Genomic DNA, 27,473 nt, shown 5'->3' with positions numbered 1-27,473 from the left:
AAATACTGAAAGGCCTCAATGAGGGCTCCCTGGAGCCTTCTCTTCTCCAGGTTGAACCTCCCCGGCTCTCTCAGCCTTTCCTCATAGGAGAGGTGCTCCAGCCCTGTGCTCCAGGCCTTCCTCTGGACCCACTCTAACATCCCCACATCCTTCTTGTGCTGGGGGCCCCAAACCTGGATGCAGCACTCCAGGTGGGGCCTCATGAGGGCAGAGTAGAGGGCCACAATCCCCTTCCTTGCCCTGCTGCCCACCCGTCTGTTGATGCAGCCCAGGATGCAGTTGGCCTTCTGGGCTGCAAGTGCGCACTGCTGGCTCATGTCGAGCTTTTTGTCCGCCAGAGCCCTCAAGTCCTTCTCTGCAGGGCTGTTCTCAATGAGTTCTTCTCCCAGTCTGTCTTCATGTCTGGGATTGCCTTGACCCAGGTGCAGCACCTTGCACTTGGACTTGTTGAACATCATTAGGTTCACGTGGGCACACTTCTCCAGCCTGACCAGGTTGCTTTGGATGGCATCTCTTTCTTTGGTGTCAACTGTACCACTCAGCTTGGTGTCATCTGCAAACTTGCTGAGGGTGTAGTCAATCCCATCATCTGTCATTGATGAAGATACTGAAAAGCACCGGTCCCAAAACAGACCCCTGAGGGACAGCACTCTTCACCAGTCTCCACCTGGACATAGAGCCATTGACCACCACCTCTGGGTTTGCAGCCATTGAGCCAGTTCCTTATCGACTGAATCGTCCACCCTTCAAATCCACTCTCTCAAATTTAGAGATTAGGATGTCATGTGGGTTATTGTCAAAGGTCTTACGGAAGTCCAGGTAGATGACATCAGTTAGTCTTCCCTTGTCAACTGATGCGGTCACTCCATCGTAGAAGGCCACCAGATTGGTCAGGCACGATTCATCCTTGGTGAAGCCATGCTGGCTGTCTCGGATCACCTCCTTGTCCTGCATGTGCCTTAACATTGCCTCCAGGAGGATTCATTCCATGATCTTCCCAGGCGCAGAGGTGAGGCTCACTGCTCTGCAGTTCCCTGGGTCCTCCTTTCAACCCTTTTTAAAAATGGCAGTGATGTTTCCTTTTTCCAGTCACCAGAGACTTCAGCTGACTGCCAGGACTTTTCAAATATGGTGGAAAGAGGCTTGGTGACTACATCAGCCTGTTCCCTCAGGACCCTGGGATGGAAGTCATCCATGATGAAAGCGTGCAAATGCTCACGTTGCAGGACTGGAGCTTTCTCTACCTTTGCAAGAAACAGCAAACTTTCTGACAAAGGACGATTGTTACTAAATATTCTCATACAGTTCTGATCATGTATGAGAAAGACGTTTCTAAGGCTTTCTTTTTATCTCCCTCAGTATTGCTTACAGTATTTCCTATTTAAATGATTTTTATGCAATAATTGTATCTTGTTTAATTTTTGTATTTTTTTTCACTTTTTGTTTTATAGATTTACGTGACTCTGCATTGCCTTTGCCGAACTCACCTAGGTAAAGTATTGGCCAGTTCACGTATTTGAATAATGATGTTGTAGAAAAAGTGCAGACAAAACATAGTATAACATTGGAAAGTAATTTTGTAATGTTTTCATGCACAAGATTGTTGCCTACCTCTCTAAACTTCCTTTCAGGTTTTAAAAAATGTTCTCAATAAAATTGTTGTTCTGAGGCATCAGATTCCTTTTTGGAATGTTGCCATGCAGTGAATTCTCATTTGTCTGCTAACTCTTCAGCTGACTCTAGAATATCTTTGAAGAGATGTTAAACTTCCTTGAAGAAATCCTCAGCTAAAAGGGGGGGAAAAAAAAGCTCTCCTCCAGATACACACAGTTTTTGCCAAAACTCAAAATATTATATACTGACAAAATATTTGGCAATTTAGTGGGATGTCTCAAATCCAATGATCCAATGTCAGGTTTTCCCTTTCTCAATTGCTTCCTGTTGTGTTTTTTTTTTTGTAGCTTTTCCTCCGCTGTTCTCCCACTCCACATTTCTGTCATGAAGTCCACTTTTAAAATTATTCTGTTCCTTTCTTTCGTATTTTCAAAAGTAAAAATAAATGCCAGTTATAACACCATGTTGCTATAACATCCTTTTGTGAAAGAATCAAGTAAAGGATATCCAAGTTTGCTGTCATTTAATGTAAGAATTTAATTCTTTAATTATTATATTAGTATAAACGTTATTATTGGTTATTTATGCCAGAACTCCTTCAAGCTTTAATATAAGTCATGCACAGTTGCTTATTCAAGTTATATCTACTGGTGCATCTGCCAACAGATGTGATGAAATAAGGATCAAAAATTGATTGTTCTTTCCCCTCCCATAACAAACGGGATTTCAAACATGTTGTTTTCCCCTCCCATTAGCAAAGAAAATGCTAAAAGATTTCCTGTTGTAATATAGCATCATCTGTTCTATTTGTTAAGTTTTTTCTAACTTTGAGTAGTAAGGAGGATGCCTGAAGCCCATGGTCTTAGAAATTACTGAACCCCCTACTATAACAACAGTGGTTTCTTTATGGCTGTGAGTGTGTGTATATTTCATTGCGAAATGTGCTCTCTTAGAGCTGAATTCACAGGGTGAATTTACATACAGCAGTAACAAATTCCACTAACTTCTTGTTCTTTATTTTTTAATCCGCAACGTTGGAACCTTTAATAAATCTGTGACTACTTCTGCCTGTACACATTAATTCATTATAATTTCAGGAGATACCTTTTTATGACTTCAGTAGCTTAATCTGATTTTTTTGTGATTTAATTTTATCAAGCAGCTGATAGATCAGCTATTTCGAAGTAATCTAATGCATAAATATCTGTTTAGTGTTGAAGGTGATGCTATCAAAGTTTATGTAAGGGTACGTCCTCCTTCAGAGGGAACTGCGTTAACTGATGGAGATCAAGGCTTGTGTTTATCTGTTCTTTCATTAAACACCATCCGTCTGCATTCAAAGCCTGAGCCGAAGATCTTCACTTTTGATTATGTTGCAAATATGGAAACAACACAGGTAATAACTTACATAATTTCATAACAGAAGTACAGTTTTTGCCCAGATTTTGGCAACTGCTACACTAAACCTTTCTAAATCTGTAATTCTTTAGGTCTTATTTTTTTTTATGTTCAGACTGGTATATGTAGTTATTGTTTAGAAATGTTGCACTAAATTCTGCTCTAATAGTTTTCATGTGTTTTTAACACCGTTAATTTATTTAATCAAAGTTTGCATTAAAATTAAAGCTTCTATTAGTAAATGTTACAGTAAAGGCATAGACAGAAAATAACCACCTGTTGAGCTATCCACACAAAAATAGCAGACAGTCAGTAGCTGATGTTAAAGATGGGATTTGTATGTTAGGAATTCATGGCATTATATTCCATTAGTTATATTTCCTTCTTATACATCTGTATTTAAACAGATGCATTGTTCAGAGATTTTCACTACTTGGTCCTAATACTCTTAGGACCTTGGAAAAGGTAACATCATCAGGAAAATCTTCCAGTTTATACCTTAAAATATTGTGGTTTTGAAATTCTGAACATAATTTTCATTCATCTAAGACTTCACTCCCATTTAATATCCAAAGCACCATGCTTCAATTTCCATACTCTTAAGGAAGTCTTTCCTTCCTACAGTGTAATCTTAATGGGGAAACCTGAAAGTAATCCATCTCAACAAGCATTTTAAAATCAGTTTGAACACTGAGTGGTTTCTGTAATATCCTTATAAATTGTGATGGGTTCCATAATTCCATAAAGCATTGGTCACTTGTAAGGAGTAAGAACGAGGTCTTTTTAACAGTACCGATTTAAAATTTATTCTAATAAAAGGACAGTGTCATCTTTCAAGTGTCATCTGTCTTTTACATGGAGAAATGAACTGTGCTCAGGATCACATCCAGTCATCCATCTTCATGCAGAAGTCTGCAAAGAAGTTGTAAAGTTCTTAATAAATGCCATAATAAGAACCTGCAATATATACAAAATATCTAAAAGAAAACAAAACGCTATAGGCTATCATTTGTAGGTAGGCTTTTCTTCCAGGTCTAAGAGAAATGCGTGAAAATATATAGAGGACAGCAGTTGTGCAGATTTGCTGAATACACCATCACACAGTGGTAAATGTGAAAAGTCAACTAGTTTTGATCACTTTTATTATTATTGTTGTTGTTGTTATTATTATTATTATTTATTAATACTTTACATTTATATATAAATACAACTGAAACCATGTTATGGTGAGTTTTACTATTTTTCTTTCAGTTCCCAACAAGGAACAAAATCACTTGCAGAGGGAGTGTTTTTATGTCACAAAGACTTCTGATACATTGTTTTGCTGTGAGAGAACTCCAAGGTCATGATACTTGTCTGACTTTAAAGAATGCAATTATTATACATCGTGAAGTTATGGCATAGAAAACAGTGATAGAAGAGAGATTTAAACCACAGGTGCCAATTGCCTTTTCTTTCCCTTGTTCCCAGGAGTCTGTGTTCTCAAGTGTGGCCAAAAATATTGTTGAATCTTGTATGAATGGTTACAATGGGACCATCTTTGCATAGTAAGTAATTTAATGGTATTTCATACCAGTTACAATATTTGAGGAGCCTTTTTTAATGAATAATTGTGGTTTTAAGTTCCCAAGTCTGCTTAATGTTGCAGTAAGCTTTGAAAGTGCTTGCTTAAGTGTAGAACAACATAGGGAATATTCATGCAATATTGAAGAGTACTTTAAGGAATCTATTTGTAGGTGTTATGCTTCTAATACTGAAGACCAATAATGTCAATTGTAAACTCATTTTGGCATCATTATTTTTTGTCTTAAAACCAGAAGTTTTATTGTGGTGTTAAAGAGAATGGTGGTTGTTTTCAGTATGTCCATAATAAAAATGAATGAAAATTGCTCTGACTTGATATTTGGCCAGCTCATTTCTTTAGTTAGTCTTAGCTGCCTACGGGAGAACTCATAAATGATAGATTTAACTTTCAAAGTGTTTTCATGGTAGAAGTATATCCATGACCAGTAGCATGAATATCATCATACTAACTCCCAAAATTCTCACTTCGAAAACTGAGTAAGCACTTTGATCAAAAATGCTAACTTGAATGACTGATCTAATGAAAACTTTACTGTTCTTTTAGCCTAGAACAGCATTTCCAAAACTGAAGTCTATTTTGTTCCAATTTATAAATATAGAAAAATGAAGTGAAATTGCCCTGAAACTTCTCTAGCGTGATTAATAGCTATGGATAATAAGAGGACATATTCAACTTAAATGGCTCTTTCTGATTTTTGATTTGTGTGTGTTACCAAGTGACATAAAACCCAGAAGATTGAGCTAAAAATTAGTTTAATGTATATACTAGAAAGCTTTTATTTTAATGTTGATTTCCATTATTTCCCTTTCCAAAAGAAATAAGGAAGAAAATGGATGGGGGTAACAAAAGGTGATTTATCTAACAGATTTTCTGTTTTTTTTTAGCTTAGACATGTTCAGCTTTCCTCTGTCTTTATTTTATCTTCTGTTTAAAAGAAAATATTTCTTTCATTTGAAACTGATGTTTTTCCTTCGAAGCTACAGATTAATGAAAAGTTCAGAGCTGGAATAAAGCTTTATCTGAATTTTTATTTTTTATTTTTAGTGGCCAGACTGGATCAGGAAAAACTTTTACTATGATGGGTAAGTGCATGAGACAGCTTTATCTTTCAGTGGTTTCATGATATTTTTTGTCTTGAGTTGAAATGTTTTCTTGCTCAAATGCCAGGAACGGTTTAGATTTTTGTCTTTCTGCTGGTATCCTTAAGGCTTAAGAAATGGTGTAGTGCTCAGTGCAGTTACTCTTTCTTTATATCAAAATAGTGAAGTACAGGTACTCTCCTCCATCTTTTTGAGGATGTATATTTTTTCTGTTTTTAACAGGAAAGAAAACTTTTCAATGAAATCAAACATTTTAAATAAATTGTCTCATAAATGAGTAGATCTGCTCGTTTCCCTGTTCGGGTGATGTGTTCTGTGTGTGTAGAAAAATATTTCAGTATGTAACAGACTTCTACATTAAAAATAATGGTGACATTTTCAAAATAATTGATTCCTATCCAGCTAGGAATTTAAGGTCCTTCTGTATATGGAGCCCCTTGTATTTTTGTTCTTCATACAGTAGTAATTTTAAATGCATTAATATTGTACTTGACATCAGAAAGATAAGGAAATAACCAAAATGGCTGACATATTTTAGAAGACTGCATAGAAATTAAATGAACATGGAGGCGGAGGCAGAACCACTCCATCTTTCTGTTTTTTCAAAGCAGGCTTAAGGTAGCTGTATTGGCATATCTGTACACCTATGTATGTTTTACATGGATGTTCATGTTGTTTATACTATTTTAGATTTAGGTAACCCTATGGACAGATAAAATAACCATCCACAGGCATCATTTAGATTTCATTTAGATTGGATTACAGGATATAGTTTTAGATCTTGAAAGCTGATTTTGTTGAGTTTCTTCTGTGGTTTTGCCATAAACTGACTAAAACTTGCCTAAGCCTTTTATAAGGACACCTTGAAAAGACCAACTATTGCTCTCGAGTCATACTAACTAAAACTTTTTTTAATTTAAAAATCTCTTTAGGACCATCTGATTCTGATAATTTCACTCACAGTCTGAGAGGTGTAATTCCACGGAGCTTCGAATACTTATTTTTTCTAATTGAACGTGAAAAAGAAAAGGTACATTTATTTATTTATACTTATTAATGTAATGAAAATAATGTCTCACATTAAAGGTTAGCTAAGACTGGTGAGCATAGTGTGTAGCAGTTACGTGTCTAGGATTACAGCTGTCTTGCATCAATTTTATTAATCAGAAATTGCGTCTACCAAGTTCATGTACTCTTTCTTCAGACACAAGCATGCTTATATTTTGAGTCTGAAAGTGCATCTAGGTTTCTGAATGATGATTGTCATCTGAATATCAGGCATCAGAAATACATAGTATGTTGAAAATATACAAGCTTAAAGCTTTATATGTATGAAAAATAAACTCACAGCCGCTTAATAAAAACCAGTGTGTTTATAGTATAAATTATTGTGTTTTTCAGGCTGGCAATGGAAAGAGTTTTCTCTGCAAATGTTCGTTTATTGAAATCTACAATGAACAGATTTTTGACTTGCTAGATTCTGCTTCAGCTGGGCTGTTCCTTAGAGAACACATCAAGAAGGGGGTCTTTGTTGATGGTGCTGTTGAACAGGTGTTGTCATCTGCTGCTGAAGCATACCAGGTATTTTTGCTATTTTTTTAATGTTTGGGCTGTTTGTCATAATGCCTATTTGGTAAATATTCTTCTTTGATTAAAGCACTTTTTTATGCATAGTGTCTTTGACACCCTCTTCCCCCAACTCCATCCTCCAAAATAGTGGAAAAAATCTGTTTCTAGGTGATGTTTCTTGACTATCCAACGCATGTAAGAAATCATGCAATTCTAGAATTTGGAACATATGAATTGCAATCACAGTAATCTTTCCCTAATGCTCATCTTACACACCTCTCAAATAGCAACAGAAAATTACATCTTGTGCTAATTAGGAGGCATGTGTGTTCCAGAAATTGTCAGGTTAATTTCTGCAAGAATGAAACATAGTACTCTTGTGATGATAAATACTTTTTTCCTTTGTACTGCTAGCATATACCAGCATGGGATATGTTATATTCTCAAATGGCAATGGCACTCTTGAAGGAAAGAAATTAAAATTTTAATTAGTATTTTTATTAAGCTTGACTATCTATCTATATAATCCGGTCCCTGCCCCAAATCTTTATCTCTATATAAGATATACCTATATAAATATTATTTCTATCTGATATATTACATAAAATATTGGAAAAAAAGTCCTTGTCCTTGAGATTTTCAAAAACTGTTGCACCGAAATATGTTTGTTATTGTTTATTTCATCTGTAAGTAAAGACCGGGATTATTGGGTGCTGCTGGAAGTACTTTATATTGTTTAATATCTTTTTCATGCTTAGGTATTAACTATGGGCTGGAGAAACCGTCGTGTAGCATCAACCTCAATGAACAGAGAATCCTCAAGATCACATGCAGTTTTCACTATCACAGTAGAATCCATGGAGAAAAACAATGAGGTTGTTAACATTCGGTCTTCCCTGCTCAACCTGGTGGACTTGGCAGGGTCTGAGAGACAAAAAGACACCCATACAGAAGGACTGAGACTGAAGGTTAGTTCTATAACATCTGTGGCATCTTTCTCCTTTCGGATGTATTGCCCTGTCCCATCCACCAGGTCTGCTCATTTCTATTCCCTTCTCTGTTCTAGGAAGCAGGTAACATAAATCGATCACTAAGTTGCCTGGGCCAAGTAATCACAGCGCTTGTTGATGTAGGTAATGGAAAGCAGAGACACATCTGTTACCGGGATTCCAAGCTCACTTTTCTGCTACGGGTAATATATAGACTCTGGAATTTATATGCTGATTGGGCCAGTAAAAACAGCATTTGCTTTCTTAAAAGTTTTTTTTTTTTTTTTAAAAAAAAAGCTGAACTCAGGTACATGGAAAAAAAAGCCTGTGTTAATATCAGGCAGATGGAGGAAAGCTTGAAAAATAGCTTTTTACTTGAACATTTAGTTGCTTTACTGCTGTTAATTGAAGACAAGAAATTTCTTTGTTTCTGTTCATTTTTATATTTTCAAGTGTTAATGAAGAAGCATATGTTTTCTTCCTTATAATTTGGGAAAGACTATTATGGTGTGACATTTGAGATGTGTTCTGGATTCCCAGAATTAGCTGATGGGTGCTAATGGTTAGTAAGAATTAAGAATTAGACAAATCTACTGTTTCCTACGTGAGAGTTCATGGGTTCTTCTCAAGATGAACAGAAAATAAAATAGAAGCGTTTAAGGACTTCTCTATTAGATGCTAGCATTCACCAGAATTCTGTGAACAATTACTATTAACAACTGTAATGACTTTTTGTATTATAAGATTGTACTTGTACATAATACTTATGTTGCTTACAATGCAGTGTTATTGAAATTACAGCAAAATTTCCCAACCATTCCATCTGTTTTATGTACATCTTAAAAGCATTAACCTCTGCAGAATTATATTTTTTCCAATGCAACACAAAATGCATAGAAATTTGAAGAGAATTGTAACTGTATGAGTTGTTAATTTCTTAAGTTGTTGTTTTTTCAAGGTGATTGTAGTACAAAGAAGTCCATAAACAGGACCATCTTTACTAGAGAAAGAATAGTGTTGAGGCTTGTGGGCTATTTTGCGGTGCTAGGCTGCCTGCTATAGCCAAAAACCTACTGATAAAGCTATCTTCTGTTGTGTTTTGCTTTTTTAAACAGGATTCTCTTGGTGGTAATGCAAAAACATGTATAATTGCCAACGTCCATCCTGGATCCAGATGTTTTGGTGAAACACTGTCCACTCTTAATTTTGCTCAGCGAGCAAAGTTGATTAAAAACAAGGTATATGAGTTACTCAGTGTCTTTATGATTGAAGCAAATGCGTTTTTTGTCATTTAAATGACATATCTACAAACAGGGATAGCTTCATTGAAACAATCTTGTGCTATCACTAATTGAAAGGAATACAACATTTTAAAATACTCAGGAAAGCAAACTTAGTATTTTTGACAAATTATTTTTGAAAAAGACTTGTTTGCTTTTGATTGTGAATATACTACGACTGTTGGAGGCTTGATAATGGCTGATAGTGTTTTTCTTTGCTTGTTCTCTGAGCACTTCATTAGAAAATGTAAAATGGAAGTAAATCTACTAAAAATTAATGTTGACATGACACTTATATTCAGTGGTATTTCAGTGCATCTAGTTTCTATATATGCTAATATCTTTATAAAAATTTCTCATGAGTGAATTTTGAAAGTGAAAAGTGAATTTGAACGAATTTTGAAAGTGAAACAGTGAATTTGAATGAATTTTTGAAAGTGAAACATCAAGCTAGAAACTACCGCCTTCATTTTGAACAGCAAAGCTAAGCATTATACGTTAATCCAAAGCAAACTGTCCAGAAAAAATAAATTTCTTAATCATTATTTTTAGCAAAAGTGTAACTTACTGGCTGCTCAGTAAATTGAACATTTACCCATGAATTCTTCCTTTCCAAAGACAGAAAGTTTTATTGCTTTGCAGTCTTTGAGTTTTCTCTTATCCTATGCGTTAAAATACAGTTCTCATTTGTACTTCCTAATTTTCCCTTAAATATTTACGAAAGGCTGTGGTAAATGAAGACACACAAGGAAATGTGAATCAGCTACAAGCTGAGGTCAAGAAGCTGAAAGAGCAGCTTGCACAACTTACATCAGTACCATCTATGCGTGATATCTCTGTAGCACAAGGTACAAGTTTGGGTGGGGGGAGAACTTCTTTTTTAGCTAAGTGTGTTGGAACTTTGCGTAATTCATGAAGTTTCTCAACAATTACTGTTAATGTAGGAACTGACCTATAGAGACTGCATGTGTCTTATAGATCATTTTGCCTGTATTTATATCCAGTATTTTGCAGAAGTTTTTCGTGTGGTGTTCGAGTACTGGGATGTGTTTCTATTTATATAATACCGAAATTAATTTTTCCGTTTTGTAAGAGGTATGCTGCCCAGTATTTTCGATAACCAAAAGTTTACTTGTATATTTGGGGGGGGGGGGGGGGGTGGCACTAAGGTACTAATGATGCCCATCAAATGAATCAGCATTCTTTTTTATCTCAGGACCGGACTTTCTCCCCTATTCTTTTGCCCCTTCAGGAAGGTGCGATACAGATCATAGCATAGCTGTGTAATACTTATATATCTCTTCTCACTGAAATAATGCTACCGTATACTGTTTGATTACAAGGTAGTAAACTTGGTCTTGTAACTCTTAGCGTGTTCCTGAGTCACTTATTTTCTGACCCTGTCAAGAAATACATACAGTTTCAAAAGTTACTCTAAAAGTTAGAAAGACTTGTCTAACATGAAGCATCTGTGGTTGAGTTTTCCTAAGGAAAGGTAACTGCTCTGGGTTTATGCACATTTACACAGTAAAAATAAGTCAGTGATTTTGTGGGACAGTGAATCTGTGTCACTCCCAGAATACTGACAGAGGGCTCAAAACTGTCGTTAAACTTGATAGAGTTCTGAAGGAAAGCAAGTGATAATGCTTCAGTGCTGAAGAGAGGTTGGTCCTCTGTTCATATGCAGAACCTAATATTATAGAAGATTTGTTTAGTCTATACAAATAAATTGTGATATTTGTAATATTTGATCACACAAAAATATAAAATCTGCTTAGTGGGGGCTTTAAAAACATAATGGCATTTTTTAGTCTATTAATTGACTATAGGGTAGTTATTTTATACCTAGATACTATGGTGATTAGTACTTACAAATAATTGGGCTTGCCTGGATGAGGCAAGGAAAGCTATTTTCAATTTCTAAATGGATGAGTTAAGCCTGTTTTTTAAATTCTTGTGCGAATACTTTCCTTCCAGTTTAAGTCACTAATTATCCACTTAATTCACATTCATTTTTCTGAATTTCCTTCTTATAAAACAGTTATTACAGCTTGCACATATTAAAAGTGGACTAATATTGCCAGTAATGTCCATCAAATTAATTTCAGAGAGGTTTTGAATTTTATTAGATACACCCAGCAGAACAAACTGATTCTTTTATTTTAATAAGTTCATTGTAAAGTTGTTTAATGCTTGAAAAATTTTGTTAATTATACGATTATGTATGTTGATTCCATTCTTTACCAGCACTTGGGGGTGGCTAAGAACTATAGTCTAGACTTCTTTACTGTGGGTATGGACATGATGTTTGTAGAGGAATTACATTATTCAAAGAATTTACTGAAATTTTCTTTACACAATTGTCACGTTATATGTGTAGGAAAACCTGGTTAACTGGTATTTTAATAAATTTGGCATTTGGTTCTTTGACTTACCCTACAGGTGTTATTGAAAAGGGGAAAAATAGCATAAATTACTTGAATAACTTTATTGAAGCAATGCTGTTCTGGGAGAAATCGGAAGGTGAGAAGAAGGTAAGAAAGCAATAATTATTTCTATGTTCATTCTGTGTACTCTCTGATGGGGGACAAGTGAGCATACTGAAATTGACTCCGTGTTTGTTTTCTCAGTTCTTGAATAAAAACTCTGTCCAAAGACAATAAGGTTTGGTAACAAGGAAACTGGTCAAGTGACACTTAAAATAAAGTCTTTCACCTCAAATTCATTCCATAGGCTAGCTTTCATAGTATGTTTAGTCTTAAAGGGTGGGTTGGTTGGTTGGATTTTTTTAATGAAAATTTTGAACAGAACAACAAACATCTATCACTTAATATTAGGTAAATCTGAGTGTTTGGGTCAACAGTGTGTTTTCTGAGGCAAACCTCTGTCATCTGCATTTTTCTGTGCTTTTGTTAATTTCATAGTGCAGTGCTGGATCATTAATATTTATTTTTTCCGGAAGAAACTGAACTGAAAGAGACATTCTAGGGGTGCGCCTGATGTGCTTCACTGTCTGTGAACGTTTAGTCCATGGGATCATACTGGAGCTTGTTCTATGTGAAATTTTTGCAATAAATATAGCGTGGAATTTGAGTTTTTAGTATGATCTGTTCTCTACAGATCTGCTCCAAATGAATGTTAGTCTGTGTATTTACAGAAACTATTCTGAACTGAGTTTTGCATGATTTGTGTCAATATATGTATGTGATATGTACGCTTCAAATTCATTTAGTGCAATTGTCACTTTGCCATTAATCTATATACGTGCTTCCTAAGAATTTATTAGAAAAAATTGCTCAACTAGAAGACCTGTGTGCCAAGAAGGAGAAATTTATTCAGTCCAATAAAATGATAGTCAAATTCCGTGAAGACCATATTGTTCGCTTGGAGAGATTGCATAAAGAAGCTGGTGGAAGTTTATTGCCAAAAGAGCAAGATGATCTCCTCAGTGAATTGAGGGAGGAATTGCAGATGCTCAGAGAACAGGCAAGTCTTCTGTTTATTTTCCTTTCTAGAACAATTTTGTTTTGTTAAACTAGCTCATATGACGGAGTCCTTGGATGGGTGGATTCAAGTTCTTTGGGAAAGAAAGGCAGGAGAAAATAGGATGTAAAATTTTGCTCCTTTGCATAAAGAAGCATCTCAAATGCATAGAGCTCCCCTTTGGAAGGGGAAGCAGGTAGGTTGAGAGCTTATGAGTTTTCATAAGAGAGGCTAGTAAGGATGGTGTTACGGTGGGAGTATGCTACAGGCAACCTGGTTGGGGTTAGGTAGGGGTTCAAGCTTCCTTTAAGGAGCTCAGTAAAGTCACAAATACTCATCTTCATGGGACACTTATCTCCATGGCATCTGCTGAAAGGGCAAGACAGCAGGATGCAAAGAATACAGGAGGTTTCTGAGGGGTAACAAACAGATGTTAGATGGGCCAACGAGAGGTGATACTACCCTGGAGCTGTTTGAGGAAGGCAAATAGCAAAGTACATATTTCATGTATAGGCTTCAGGTTTTTCAGGGACTGGGATAGGATAGGGTAGGTGGTATCGTTTGTGAGGCAGCTCTGAAGAATAGAGAAGCTCAGGAGAGAAGGCAGTTCTTCAAAAACAATTTCTTCCAAGCACAAGAACTTCTTTATACTTAAGGAAAGGGGTAACAGTTGTATATGAAGACCAGCTTGAATCAATCTGAATCTTATAACTGGCCTCCAAAGTGAAGGGGGGGAGGGGGAAGTAGTACAGAAGTCAGGTCAGGCGTTAAAAGACTACAGAAGCATTAATAGAGCATGTAGGAATAGTGTTAAGAAAGCCGAAGCTCAAAGTTGAAATTGAAAAGGGATGTTGAGTGCAGCCAGGAGAGCTTCTGCTGTTTTATTACCAGTAAAAGAATAAACAAAGAAAATATAAACCCACTGTATTCTTTGAGGGCAGATTCCAAGGGAGTAAGAAAATAAATAGAAAACATTTGGGAAGATAAAACCACTCTAGGGAATACCTTTTTTTCCCTTTTCCATTACAACTCAAGGCTCATTAAAGATAGTAGAGCAGCAGCTAGATGTGCATAATGTTGTCTGTAAAATAAAAACTGTTGAAAAAAATACTGCTTATCACAGATGGAACAACACCCACGAATTGCAAAGTACACCATGGAGAATCATAACCTCAGAGAGGAAAATAAAAGACTTCGTTCTTTACAGTCAGTAAAAAAGGCACAGGAAATTGATGCTCAGACCATTGCAGAACTAGAAAAAGCTTTTTTGCAAGCTTCAGCCACAGAGAAAACAACTGGAGGTAAAAATATGCTAATATGTTTGAGCTAAATAGGCTTACTGTATTTCTGTTTTGTGCAAAGTAGGGTTGAAGATGTCTTCATGTTTTTTTGGTTTTTTTTTTTTTGCTTTCCTCAAAGTGATACTTGAAGACTTTGATAAAACAGGTTTAGTTCATTTTATTCATTTTCCATCTCTAGTTCATTTTATTCATTTTCCATCTCTTGTTCATTTTATTCATTTTCCATCTCTACTACTATGTTGGTCAAAAGCCTAAAAATGTTTTCATTTTGATAAAACTTAAGGTATTTGAGCTTTTCTATGATTTCATCATCTGTATGTTTGTTCTGTAGGTCAGCATTTACATTCTACCACCATATCAATGGAAGGCAACTCACTGGCATCTGTTGAAAAGCTGAAAGCACGCCTGCTACAAACTCAAAGCGAACTGGCAAGTTCAAAACAAGAATATGAAGAATTTAAAGAGCTAACCAAGTGAGACAAAACAGTATAGAAATGTGTTCGGTTAAATGTCTAATTACTGGTATTGATCTTTAAAAGTTCAATTCAGATCCTGAATATACAGTCAAAGTACGTTCTTTGCGTATAAGAGGGACAGTTTATGAAAAACAGGGCATGCTTGCAGAATCTGTTCCAGTTCAACTTGTCAACTTGATTACTCCCAAAGTAGTAAACACCTGTGAAGCAATCAGCAACAGTGCAGATGTTCCTTCAAACTTCTCTGTCTTTTCAAAAACTCTTCTTGATCCTAAGATGCAAAATGATGATTCACAGCATGCAGGAGTTGCACATGCCCTGGAAATCACCTAAGTCACTTGCTTCCTGTATCAGGAAGAGTTTGGCTTAGTCAGCAATGTCTAGCAAATATTTTCAGTAACTGAATTGCTACAGATGGAAACAACAGGAACTAGTAGTTGATGTATTTTCTGGGGCAGGAGAGGGGAGGTTTGTTTGTTTGTTTTGTTTGTTGGTTTTTTTTTAGTGCTACAAGACTTTAATATAACTTTTTAAGATTACAAGCTGGAGTCACTATAAATGTAGAATCCAAGCATTCCAGAAAATTTGGGCTAACCTGTTAATTTCTGTCTCCACTTCAAAGATTTTTAAGAAGGTGATAATACCAGCGTCCTGAGACTTGTTATTGGAACAAAGATTTAATTCAGACGAGAGCAAAGGCTTAGTGTCAATAGCTCATTTAATGTCCACTTGCTTTGACATCTACACATGAGATACGGGTCTACTTAGGCCTTACTAACATAGTTAAAAAGTTTACTGTCAGTGCTTGAGGCCAGCAGAAGATAATGTAAAAGGCCCTGAATAGTACCTTCAAGGTTTTTATTATTAGTAATAATAATATTACATTCACATGCCAGTGGATATTGCATGGTTTAACTTGATAAACCCCATTACTGAAAAATTCAGGTCCTGTGACTGAAGATACAAGAAAAATAATTGCATTTTCAAAGAATGCAATATTAATCTGGAAGGCTAAAGGGACCTGATGCTCTTTTGTTATCTTTATTTTTTAGCTTGTACATAACGTTTTTATTGGTTTCAGTGAATCTAGAGTTTAATTCTAGAAGCATTGGGTCCAAAGCAACATTTTGATTTCTGCCTCACCATTTTTTTTGACAAAGTAACTTTGTAATGTCCTTTTTATGTATTCAGACAACTGTACGAATCTGTTTTTATTCTTAGATTTGAGTATGGTAAATCTTATATTTATAAGTCATGCTGTTATGATCTACTGAGTCTACCAATTCAGCAATATATCTGTTGTCCTGTATCATCGGTTAGAAAGGTTTATTCATATCTAAATATATAATTTTCCTGTCCATGCAATGTATTTATGCATGTATTGCTTTCTTTATAGTATGTATGCAATTTTTGTTATCAGTTATTAGCATTTGTCTTAGTGGAATGCAATCAAACAGGAAGGTGCTTTTGATCCTTTAGATTCACACTGGGTTCGCTTCTGGATTTCACTAAATATTAAACTTGATTCCAGTTTCACAGTAACTGGATGCTTAATTTTGCATGCAAGTGATAACTGTGTGCTGTAACTGAATAAGTAGAACAAAACAGAACAATTTCACAAAATCCCTGCTAATTTTTCTGCTGCGACTTAGCAGTCAGAACTAGAGTTTTACTCTGTTCCGTATGTTTTGTTGCAGGTGCTAAAATCGTGAGGCAAATAATAACATTAAACTGCCAAAAGATGAAATAGCATATTTCCTTTGTACACTTTGACCTTACAATTAGGTCAGTAAGGTCCATGGTCACAGTAACAGCATGTAGCTCTGCAAAATGCCTAATGGAAATTATTCCTAAATTTCTACTCAACTGTTGGATTTCAGTTAAAGTACTCCTATAAGGCAAAATAATCTTAAAAGAGCAGCATTTCCAGAGAAGGGGAAAAAAAAATCTTTAAAGGATTTTCTTTAATCCTGGCAAGTACCAGTTCAGACTTCTCGTATAACTGGATAACATTTCTAAAGCTTAAAGCCATATTGGTATGGGTGATATCACTTTCTCATAAAAGGAATTGCAGAGATCTCAGCTTATTTTCTACCATGTAATGGATTTTTTCTTACTTATTTAGTTATCCATCTGCTTTTTTCATTACGCAAGCACAAATAAGCTTCTTAGCTTATTTTTTGTTTTTTAAACTTTTTAATGTAGCAGTGGTGGCTTTTTTCTCAAAATAATGTATTTCAGTGTTTGGCCAAGAGTTCAGCTGTTCAGTATGATGCTCGTTGGCAGTGCTACAGCTTGTTCATACTGATGGAGAGTTTTTCACAGTATTAAAATACTTCCTGAACAGGAAAAAGCATATGGAACTGGAATCAGAACTTCAATCCCTTCGGAAAGCAAACCAACATCTTGAGAACATTTTGGAGGCAACTAAAGCACACAAGCGCCGAGAAGTCTCTCAGTTGCATAAGCTACATAGAGAAACTCTTAAGGTATGAAAATAAGTTTAAAAAACACATGTACTTACTCCAAGTTGCGTGAGAGCATCGGCCTTCATTTCTGTGATCCCTTAGCCTTGCTACTGTAACTTTTGTGTAGTAAACGAGGAATGCTGCTTTTGTGTTTTGAAGTATTTCCTAAATGACTGCTATTGTAATCAGATGACAAATCTGAAAGTGTAGTGGTTTAAAACTAACGGCCTTCGAGCATTTTATTTCATTATTCTGCCTATAGAACTGTGAAATACAATACTAGATAAAGTCTAATTCCTTTTTGCGGTTAAAATAAAGACTGCTTTGTAATCTTTGTAACAGAACATAACAACTCCAACAAAAGCTTACCAGCTAAGATCTCGTCTAGTGCCACGAATAAGCCCAGAGATTTCAGATTATCACTCTGAAGATTTCCAGTGTTCTGAAGAGATGGATGACATTTTTAAAGAGCCAGTTCCCCCAGAGATGAATGAACAAGCATATGAGGCCATTGCAGAGGAGCTCAAAGCAGCACAGGTGAACGTTCTGAATAAAAACTGAAGCGTGTGTATAACTTTATTATAAAGCAAGTTGGACATAAAAGTAGCTCCTGCCAAGTATATTGCAACGTGCATGGAAAACTGATGCATACAAATACTTGAGCCATTGCTAAAAAGCTCTCTAATTATATGTTGTATGTCTTAATTGTATATGGAGCTGAAACTTGCTATGCATTTTGTCTGTATAATAGCTATTTACTTTTTAAACTGTAGTTTGAGATATACAGGACACTTAAACTTTTACTATTCTAGCCTGATAACTTGTTTATAAGGAAACTTCCTGATGGTTCTGTGGTGACAGCAACATTTGGAACAATACCCAAGCGTGGTATAGAATAGTGCATTATTTTAAGAAACCTGCCAAATATCGCCATTGTCTTGTATCTTTCCTAAAGCAGAGGGAGGGTCTTTTGACGTAGAGTGCTACAATGTTATCTGAACTACTCTCTAGAACTGGAGCTAAGGTCAGTGCAGATATTAAAAACCAAACCCAAAAACCCCACACCTTGTAAAACAGACAAAATTCTTTTAAGGAATTTATTCAGTGTTGATGTTTAGTAACTTTGTTTTCAAGTCTTATATCTGTAAGACAGATGCATGTCTGAAAATTAAGCACACATATAAGAGCTCATAGGATTCAGTGTATTATTCTCTGATGGATTTCCCTGTGTTCTAGCAGTTTAGTTGGCAATAGGAGAAATCAGCTACTGAGGTTACCAGTCTATTTTTGAATGTTCTGCTTTATGTTGGTTTAGGTCATTTAAAAATAAATGTCAACTTTTTTTTTTTAATATGCACAGACTGCCATATGGCATGTGAGAGTAACTGGAAGATGAGTGTTCTAATTTTGGGTGTCTGTTGTGTCACAGGAGCAACTGAGCACAATGCAGACAAAGCTGGATGAAGAGGAAAGCAAGAATATGAAACTCCAGCAGCAAATTAATAAACTGGAGCATCATTCTGCACAAATACAGGAGGTGAGAGGAGAATGTAATGTAGGCTTATATTTGAGTGTCGCTATGGCAAGGTGCTATCTACTGCACTTGAACTACTGTGTCACTAAGTGAGGTCAGAAGTGTTACAAGAATTTTGACTTTTGAAAAATTTACTAGAATCGTAGCTCAGGACTATGCAGAAAGACAGGGACTTAAATTAAAATAGCATTGCAGTTTAAAAATAATAAATGAATAAGTTGTGATTCTGAGCCTGCTTGATCATAAACTAAAACATAAGTAAATGAACATTCAAGGTGCCCGTGCTTGCTTTTGGCCAACTTCATGATTTCTGGAGAAACAGGAATAGTCACAAAAGGAAATTTTAAATGTAAGAACACATGATTATATTGCTTGCCTCAATTGGAACTGAACTGAAAAGTCATTAATACATAAAATATTTACAAGTCTTAAACATTTTTTGATTTAACATAGAAAAGGAAGAGTAAGGCTTGTTCTCTTCCTCTATCAGTGCCATTTCTGTTAGATCTGTTTTAGGGTAGGTTTCATCTTTCAAGTTGTGGTTGCTTTTAAATGATTTTTTCACTTTACATAAGGTAACTTCTTCAGTTGTGTTGAAGTATGTTTTCTTGGACTTCTGTGGATTTCAGATTCACCTACATCAAGTGTTAGGATCAGCTAATGAACTATTCTTAAACATTATCGTTATAGCTCTGTGACTTAACCCCCTATGTTTCCTTCCATTTACAATTTTTACTTCTCTCCTCCAGCTTCTTTCATCTGAAAGGAATGACTGGAGTAAAGAGCGCCAGGAGCTACTCGAGCAGATAAAATTGCTTGAAAAACAATTCCAAGATGCTCAAAGCAAGGCTGATAGTAAGTCTATGCAATACTGAAATCCCATGTGAAGTTTTGAGGTGTCTTAATTTTATGAGTCAACAATAGTACATGCTGAGTAACTATTTGGGTTTAAGATGTTAAATGTTGCACGGGTTTGATTTAAAATAAAACTATAATACTTGCAGAACAGTTTTTTCTCTGCCCAGTCTTGCACACTATACAATATTGATAATTGTTCTCTCTTGACTCTGATATGAATAGAATACAGGACACAGTATTTTAAAAAGAAAACATTAGCTAAAAATAAAGGGGAATTCTCTGTCGGTGTATGTAAATGCAGTCATTTTTGATGATACCTTCTAGAATGTTTTTGATTTTGTCCACACACTTCATTTCAAAGTCAATGTTTTTACTGACTTTGAGTAGTAAATCCTTGTCTGTGACCTTCGAAGTTAATTCCACTGAAAGTGTGTAAGGGTTTGTAAGACTTTCCCAGGATGTCCCGTACTGTTACATGTCCTGTATCTAGCAGTTTTACAAATCAATAACATGAAAAATATTTTGTTTTTCAATAGTATTAAAAAGTGAAGTCCATGACTTACGCATCGTCCTGCAGTCTGCAGACAAGGAGCTGTCTGCTGTAAAACTGGAATATAATGCCTTTAAGGAAAAGCAAGAAAAGGAAATGAGTCAGCTTTCTAGCAGACATATGGATGTACAGTTTCAGCTGGACAGCGTCAGGTATGTTGGCAGTTTGGTAAAATGTCTTAACCTTTCTTCTGAATGCATCCTCTGATTTAGTTCTTCTTTTCTGCCTTCAAACTTGCACTTTGCATCTCCTATTTAAGGTTGTTATTGTGTGCTTATGTTCTTTCCTTATTTATTTCTTTGCTCAATTCTTTTCAGAGGTGAAACATGGCGAAACTAGCAGAAAGATATTTAAATGAAGCTTCCTTGATTTTGGTTTGTTTGTAGTATTTTCCCATTAAGTAGGAGATAACCTATAAGCTTTTTGATCTCCAAAAGTTAAGTAAAGAAGCATGATACTTTATTTTTTTTTCCCAGCTTAGTGTTAAAAATAACTATCACTCCTCAGCCTGTTCACATGAAACAGGTGACAGGATGATGCTGATCTGAAAATACAAACAGAAAGAAACCATAAAAATAATCTGAAGTCTGTCTGTTGAAGCCTGAACAGCTTGCTCAGTTGTATGCATTAATTGACATTCAATATTATTGGGAGTTGGAAATCTGTGAGGTTTTTAATCGTTAGTGTGACTTAGTTGTGATGTTTCTTGTTGTTTTTGTTTGTTTGTTTGTTTATTTTTCTTTGGGGAGGGCTTTTTTTTTTCTTGCCTAGAAAGCTTACATTATTGCATTATAATGAATGGGTAATGTCTTGGCAGAAGTCATTTTTTGAGTGATGTGTTGTGAGACTGGGAACCAGCAATTGAAATTCGGTGTTGTGGTCTCCTTGATGCCTTGTGTTAGCAAAAGTACTGACTTCTTTGGAGGATGTACAGTAAATATTCTTACTAGAGGCTCTCCATTAATAACATGATTCCGAACACCTGTTTAGCAGTTTTTACCCTTCTTTGCTTTTCACTTCTGTGAAAGATCAAATGAAATAAGGATAACAATTTGGGAAAGTCTGGGTTATTTCCTTTTAGAATATATAAAGGCTTTATATGGAATAAATAACACATATCAGCTAAGCAGATTAGGTGCTCAGTAACTTTCTAATAGCTACAGAGATTTTTTTTGTCCAACAGCTGGATAAAAATAAAAAACATGGCTGAACACCATTATCAAGTCACAGTGACTGAAATTTCTATAGAAATTGGCAAGAAGTACATTATTTCTAGGGGTCAAAAGGAGTACTCTGCGTTCTCTGCTAGTGTCATTTAAATTTCCTGTGCCTTTCATAAATTTGGGTTTGGGTGTTTTAAAAGAAAAAATTGTTATAGTCACTTTTCTTGAAAGTAACTCTGGATTCACTGAAAATTGTAAATACAATTGATTGGGTTATTTCTGTAAGGAAACAAGATATTGATACTGTGGTTTGTTTTTGTTTATTTTTAAATAAAGGTTAGAACATGAGAAGATTCTTGAAGAAAAAGCAAGCCTTCAGGATGACTATGACAATGTGCAAGAAGTAGCAAAATTTGAGACAGATCAGCTGAAGCAACAACTTGAGGACAGAAGACAAGAAACTGAAGCTATGAAAACTGAGCTTTGTGTAAGAATCAGAGCTTTTAAAAGACTTTTTATTATACAGTTACTCATATAGCCAGTTTGTTTAATTCCTGCTATATTAGTGATAATAGGTTCCACAGTGATAGTAGGTTTCCTAGTGATCTCATTTGAAGATAAAAACAGATTTCTTTTAAAATTTAGTGCAAGTTTTTTTAAATACAGGCTAGAAGAAATAATCAGCATGGTCTACTAGCAGTTTTTTTTTTGGCTGAAGAAATTGCAGTGGAAATTTTGAGCAAAATGGGTTAATTAGCAAAGGAATAAGAAACTGCTTCAGGAAAGAACCCTGACACCTAAATGCTCTTGATCTCCTATCTTAGTGCTAACTAAAATTAGTTTGCTTATTCCATCTTGATTTTTTTAAATAAACTGCTTTGTATAGTGCATGTGATCCTGTTAAAATTCTTTATGCCTTTTTGTGGGGGATCGTTGTCCTGCAATTTAGTTGATACTGTCCTTGAAAGCCTGTCAGACTGCAATGACTGCAAAACAGCAATAAGGTTGCTCAAGGGCTTTTGCAAATGATATTCCCAAGTTTTCTGCAGTGTATACTGTTTGCCTACTCAGCAAGTTTGATTTCCCTTTCAGTGTTTAAAGGAATACTAACAGATTGAAAAATCATTGTTTTAAATTACTGTTAGTCAAAGATCTTGAATTGCCGGTTAGAATTTGAAACAGCTTCTCCACCCACAATTAATCTACATTGGAAAATCCTGATTTTTTCCTTTAAAGATTTGAATATTGAGGAACATTGCAGCCAAAGGGAATAATCATCAATGGCAGGTGAAAAGAGCTGATATCTTAATATAAATAAGACTTTAGTTGTAATTTCTCCAGGACAAAGCTAAATATCTTTTTCCATTTAAGGTTTTGTGTTTTTTTTTTTTCAGTCACCTTAGGATCTGTTTAGAGTTTTATTTTGGCTTCAATTATTGTAAAGGCCTTATATTGTAGCTTCTTATAACAGTGTATATTTTGATGTTCTAGAACCTATTGAAACTCCTGGAAACAGAAAAAGAACATAACCAAAAACTAACATTACAATTACAAGAAGACAAAGAAAACAATTCAAAGTGAGTTTTATTTAGTTGTGGCATTTATTTTTATCTAACCTCACTGGTTTTGTCCTATGCTACGTTTTGTATTCGGTAGTTGACCCTGTTAGTAGATGTGTTTTTTTCCCCAGCTGGATGGAGATATAATGGACTTCTTGTTCTATCCAACCTATATTAAAGTGAGGTGTTGTTCTATTCAGTTGTACATTTGCACTGCAAGTTTAATTTCCTTACAAGTATAGTTCTTCATGTTGAAGATAAAATTCCACTACTGGTAACAGTGTATAGCTAATAACTAAACTATTAGTCTTATATAACAATGAGAAGCAGATAGTTAGAGAACTCTTCAAAAAATAAGAGCAAACAAGAATGAACTTACATGACTTGATTCTTGTAAAAGCTCTCTTATGTTCTGGTCATATTTCTCACCAGAAATACTTTTTTTCTTTTCTCCAGGGAGCTCTTGAAAGTACTTGAAAAAGCACAGGTGGAGACACCATCTTCTGACATGGTGACACGGTGTGAGCAGCAGGTACAACAGCAGAACTGAATGACTAAGTCATGTGCTCATAGATATCTGTGTACATTTATAGCAATTTTTTGGTGAACTGACTGTTCTGTAGATTACCAGCAAGTCTGATTGTTTTGCTAAGCTACTGCTTAATTTTTCTGGTAAAGTAAACAACTTAGTTCATTCAATTTTTTTTTAAGTCTTTGAGCTTATACAAATCATATTTCAAAAGTAATTAAGTCTCTCCTTCATAATTATTATTTCTTCTAGGAAGAAAAACTGCAGAAATTGGAACAGGAGCTGGCTGCTGCTGAAGAGATTATTGCTTCTTTGAAGAAGACAAATGATGCAGATAAGGTTTGGGCTTATTTCTGTTACTGATACTCAGTTTTGCAGGTAAATCTATGCTCTGTGGTAGAGCTGAAAGTCCAGAGCCTTTCTATGATACTTGGTAATTCTGTGATTCTAAACAATTCTAGCTGTATATCTAGGTAATATAAATCCTGCCATTTACTGGTGTGGAGTTTGCAAGATGATAGGAAACTGGTATGCATTCAGAGAAAACAAGATAACTGAAGGAAAACAGAGTGAATCATAAAATATCCGAGTTGGAAGGATGCACAAGGATCATCAAGTCCAACTCCTCGGTCCCTAAAGGACAACCCAAAAAATCAGACCATGTGTCTGAGAGTGTTGTCCAAATGATTCTTGAAATCTGGCAAGCTTGGTGCTGTGATCACTTCCTGGGGAGCCCGTTCCAGAGCCTGACCACCCTCTTGGTGAAGAACCTTTTCCTAGCACCTGGCCTGAACTGCCCCTGTCAGTTTCAGCTGTCTGCTGAACAAAACATCCCATGCAGAAATGATGTATAATACCCCTGATTAATAATAGGGCTTTCTAGTCTCATGTAGTAATGAGCTAATAGAAAAGGTAAGGAAGGTAACATAAGAATGTGACTATATCTTAGAAAATCAAAACACTCCTACATGAAAAGATTGCTCCAGTGTTTTGAAAGCTTACATAGGAGACGTTCCCATGGCACAAGCATTTTTTATGCTGTATGTAAGATAGGTATAAGAAATCACATAGTGCTGTCATTATCCAGAATGATACACTGATAAATTATGGATTTTCCATGCTAAAACTAAAAATTCAACGTGTAAGGTCAGAAGAATCTGGTACTGTCTGTCAGTGCAGTGGTGTTTCTTGTGTGCCTTTTTCCTTTACAAACACATTAACCTTAAACTATAGTACTTCTATTCTGTTAGAAACTCAGGACAGCCTGAGACTAAATCTGAGGGCTAATCTTCTCCTATAATGAACACGGCAGATTAAGTCTTTATATAAGTGCTTAGAACAAAAGCCAATAATTTAACAACAAATTTCCTGTTACTCATTTAAACGTGCATATTGGGACCTCATTTTCAAATGTGTTTGAAATTTGGGATTGACAAATAATATACCAAAGAAAGTCTAATAATAAAAAAGTCTGTTTATATCTTATTTTTATACATATATTTTATGTATTTTATGCATATATTTTATTTTAAATTTTAAAAAAAAAGGGATTAACTTTTTTATGTTGCAGGAAGTTGTAACTGACTTGATGAGACAGATCCAGGAGCTGAGGTCTTCAATTAATCATAAAGCCGAGTCCATAGATGGCCTAACAAGAGAGCTGGAGGATATAAATGTACGTTCTGTCATATTGAAGGACATGGTGTCATTTTTCAGAAATGGAAGGCAATGACATGTCTTATCATGGGTCTCAAACAGCATAACTTGCTGTAGTGTTTTAGAAGGAAACTTCTTTGTTTTGACATGTTGAAATCTTCTGAACATTTTATGCCTGAGGCTGTCTTGAAAACTGAACTCTTTCCATGTGGTGGGTAAAGAGCAGTGTCTCTAAAGGGACCTATTCACATCCTGTAAACTGTGCTCAGCTGACAGTCACATTTAGATTTTCTCAGAAATTGGCGATTTAAGACATGAACAACTGAAGCAGAACTGTAAATTCATTTACGAGTGAGGTTTTTTTGTAGCTGAGATGACCATGTTCTACATCTGAAAACATATATAAAGAATTAAAGCTGTCTACATGACCATTAATAAATACGATGCATCTTTATTAAAATGTTTGGATTGCAGACTCAGAGAACCCATGGAGTGCTTTAGATTCCATCCATATGCGTATGAGCTATAAGGTCCTACGGAGAAAATGTTCATGAGAACAATTTCTGTGTATTACCTGTTTTTTATCAATAATGATTTTGATGGTTAATATGTATTTTCTATTTTTCTGACTACTCATTTTTAATAATGTTTTGTACAATTTAACAAGTATGATATGGCACAAGTCATTGACACAGATGAGATTTTTAAACATTGTTTTGTAGTTGTTAGCATAAGATGCGTGATACGCATTTATTTATATTTGCTGTGTTTGATAACATGTTTTCCTAAAATGTTCTAAATTTATTTTAATCTTAGTGCAAGTATAATTTTGTTCTGGCTGCAAAAGAAGAAAGCAAAAGAATCATAGAGGATCAGGAGAAGAAGATTGAAGAACTGAGGGAGGCCTTGGAGAGAAAACAAATAGCAGAAAATATTGAGGTAAAAACATTTATGGTGGTGTATTATGATTATTTAACAGATTAATTGGATGTGTTTTTTGCTTAAAATACTTGTGTAAAACTTAACCTCGTTTTAATTCAAGCTAAAGCTGGCTAGGCTGCTCTTAAAGGAATTTTTAATGAGATACCTGACAAATTCTGTTAAATTATCACATTACTTGACATAAATATTTTATAAGCTACTTCATTAAAAACCTATGCTAAAAGCCTGGTTTAATTTTTTCAAGGCTGCTGAGGAGTCATCAGCTGAATTTAATGGCAATATTAGATGATGCAGCTAAGAAATTAAAGTACGTAGAAGAACATATATTTAACAGTCTCTTCCACCACTGCTATGATATGCAATAGCTTCTTTTCTTTACTCATAATTTTAACCAAAAGCTCCACCTGCTGGAAACAGATTTAGAAAGCATGCTTGATTCAAGTACAGCTTTGCTTTTTAAAATTGTATTTTTCTTTTTTAATTTGGTCTTTCCTGTTAACTCCCCTCCCCGTTATTTTGGTAAACATGTCATTCAGGCAAAGCCAACAGCCTGTCCTTAAAAGTAATTTCATTTTATCTTGTAGAATCAGTCATATTACATACGCTTCGTCCAATCATATAGCACCCATGAAGTCTTCCAGTGTTTGGTTCCCAAATGCCATTCTTAAATACATCTCCACTAAGTTTAATAAACAGATTATCTTCACTAATTCTCATACCTAACTTTGACATTGACATCCAAACCCAAGTTGCTGGCCAAATGAATCGCTTTGTTTTGTGTTTTTTAACATCCAGGTTAACATGCATTCCGTACACTCAAGGTTAATGGTGTAGTATCTATCTACTGATAAAAGCAGTTTCCCCCTCTTTGACTTTGTACGTAAGATACTCCTTCATGCTTTCTTGGTGGACATCATGATCCTGTCAAATCTAATCCAGGGTAGTATTTAAAATACTAGGTATTGCTTCTCCTTCCAGGTTAGCATGCTTTGTGGAAGTATGATGCCCTACCAGATCAGGGACGGGAGTCTAGATCCTAGAATGAATTGAGAGGTATCTGCACAATAGCAGTACATTAAAAGGGCTGTAATCATTGATTCAGTATAGATTAAAATCTATACATTCTTTTCTGGTTCCTTATTTACATAATTGTATTTCATTTTAAGTTTATATTAAACTTAAAAACAGTTGTCAATTCTAAACATCTCCCACAAGTATCTCACTGCAACTATATTGCAAGAAAGTTCTCATATTTTTTTCTGTGCAACCCAAATAATGGGCATGGAAAACTTGCCAAAATAAGAAATTTGTAGATGAATGCTACAATTAATGAAGAAAAAGTGGAGGGAAAAGAGGTGCTTGTAGCTCTTGTCACTGCTGCTAGGATGGATAAAACATCTTGAAACAACTGCTTTAGAG

At 35.3% G+C, this 27,473-nt stretch overlaps 1 protein-coding gene across 1 annotated transcript in view; it reads left to right on the top strand.

The window, feature by feature from the left end:
* KIF15 (kinesin family member 15) overlaps positions 1–27,473 on the top strand; it is a 36,102-nt gene that overhangs the window by 1,240 nt on the left and 7,389 nt on the right. The window contains exons 2-26 of the mRNA XM_080578590.1: positions 1,452–1,491; positions 2,827–3,010; positions 4,483–4,559; positions 5,642–5,679; positions 6,630–6,727; positions 7,099–7,278; positions 8,025–8,234; positions 8,333–8,458; positions 9,371–9,493; positions 10,260–10,383; positions 11,978–12,069; positions 12,812–13,021; positions 14,142–14,319; positions 14,651–14,792; positions 17,143–17,284; positions 17,606–17,800; positions 18,693–18,800; positions 19,547–19,652; positions 20,192–20,357; positions 21,705–21,855; positions 22,860–22,945; positions 23,384–23,459; positions 23,709–23,795; positions 25,027–25,131; positions 25,929–26,051. Of these exons, the coding sequence (XP_080434716.1) occupies positions 1,452–1,491; positions 2,827–3,010; positions 4,483–4,559; positions 5,642–5,679; positions 6,630–6,727; positions 7,099–7,278; positions 8,025–8,234; positions 8,333–8,458; positions 9,371–9,493; positions 10,260–10,383; positions 11,978–12,069; positions 12,812–13,021; positions 14,142–14,319; positions 14,651–14,792; positions 17,143–17,284; positions 17,606–17,800; positions 18,693–18,800; positions 19,547–19,652; positions 20,192–20,357; positions 21,705–21,855; positions 22,860–22,945; positions 23,384–23,459; positions 23,709–23,795; positions 25,027–25,131; positions 25,929–26,051 (3,167 nt within the window). The remainder of the gene's footprint in view (positions 1–1,451; positions 1,492–2,826; positions 3,011–4,482; positions 4,560–5,641; positions 5,680–6,629; positions 6,728–7,098; positions 7,279–8,024; positions 8,235–8,332; positions 8,459–9,370; positions 9,494–10,259; positions 10,384–11,977; positions 12,070–12,811; positions 13,022–14,141; positions 14,320–14,650; positions 14,793–17,142; positions 17,285–17,605; positions 17,801–18,692; positions 18,801–19,546; positions 19,653–20,191; positions 20,358–21,704; positions 21,856–22,859; positions 22,946–23,383; positions 23,460–23,708; positions 23,796–25,026; positions 25,132–25,928; positions 26,052–27,473) is intronic.

This window comes from Anser brachyrhynchus, assembly GCF_964034855.1.
Source record: "Anser brachyrhynchus genome assembly, chromosome: 2".
NCBI classification, from domain to species: Eukaryota; Metazoa; Chordata; class Aves; order Anseriformes; family Anatidae; genus Anser; species Anser brachyrhynchus.
Note: the sequence above shows the minus strand (reverse complement) of the source record. Positions and strands in the feature narration are given on the sequence as shown.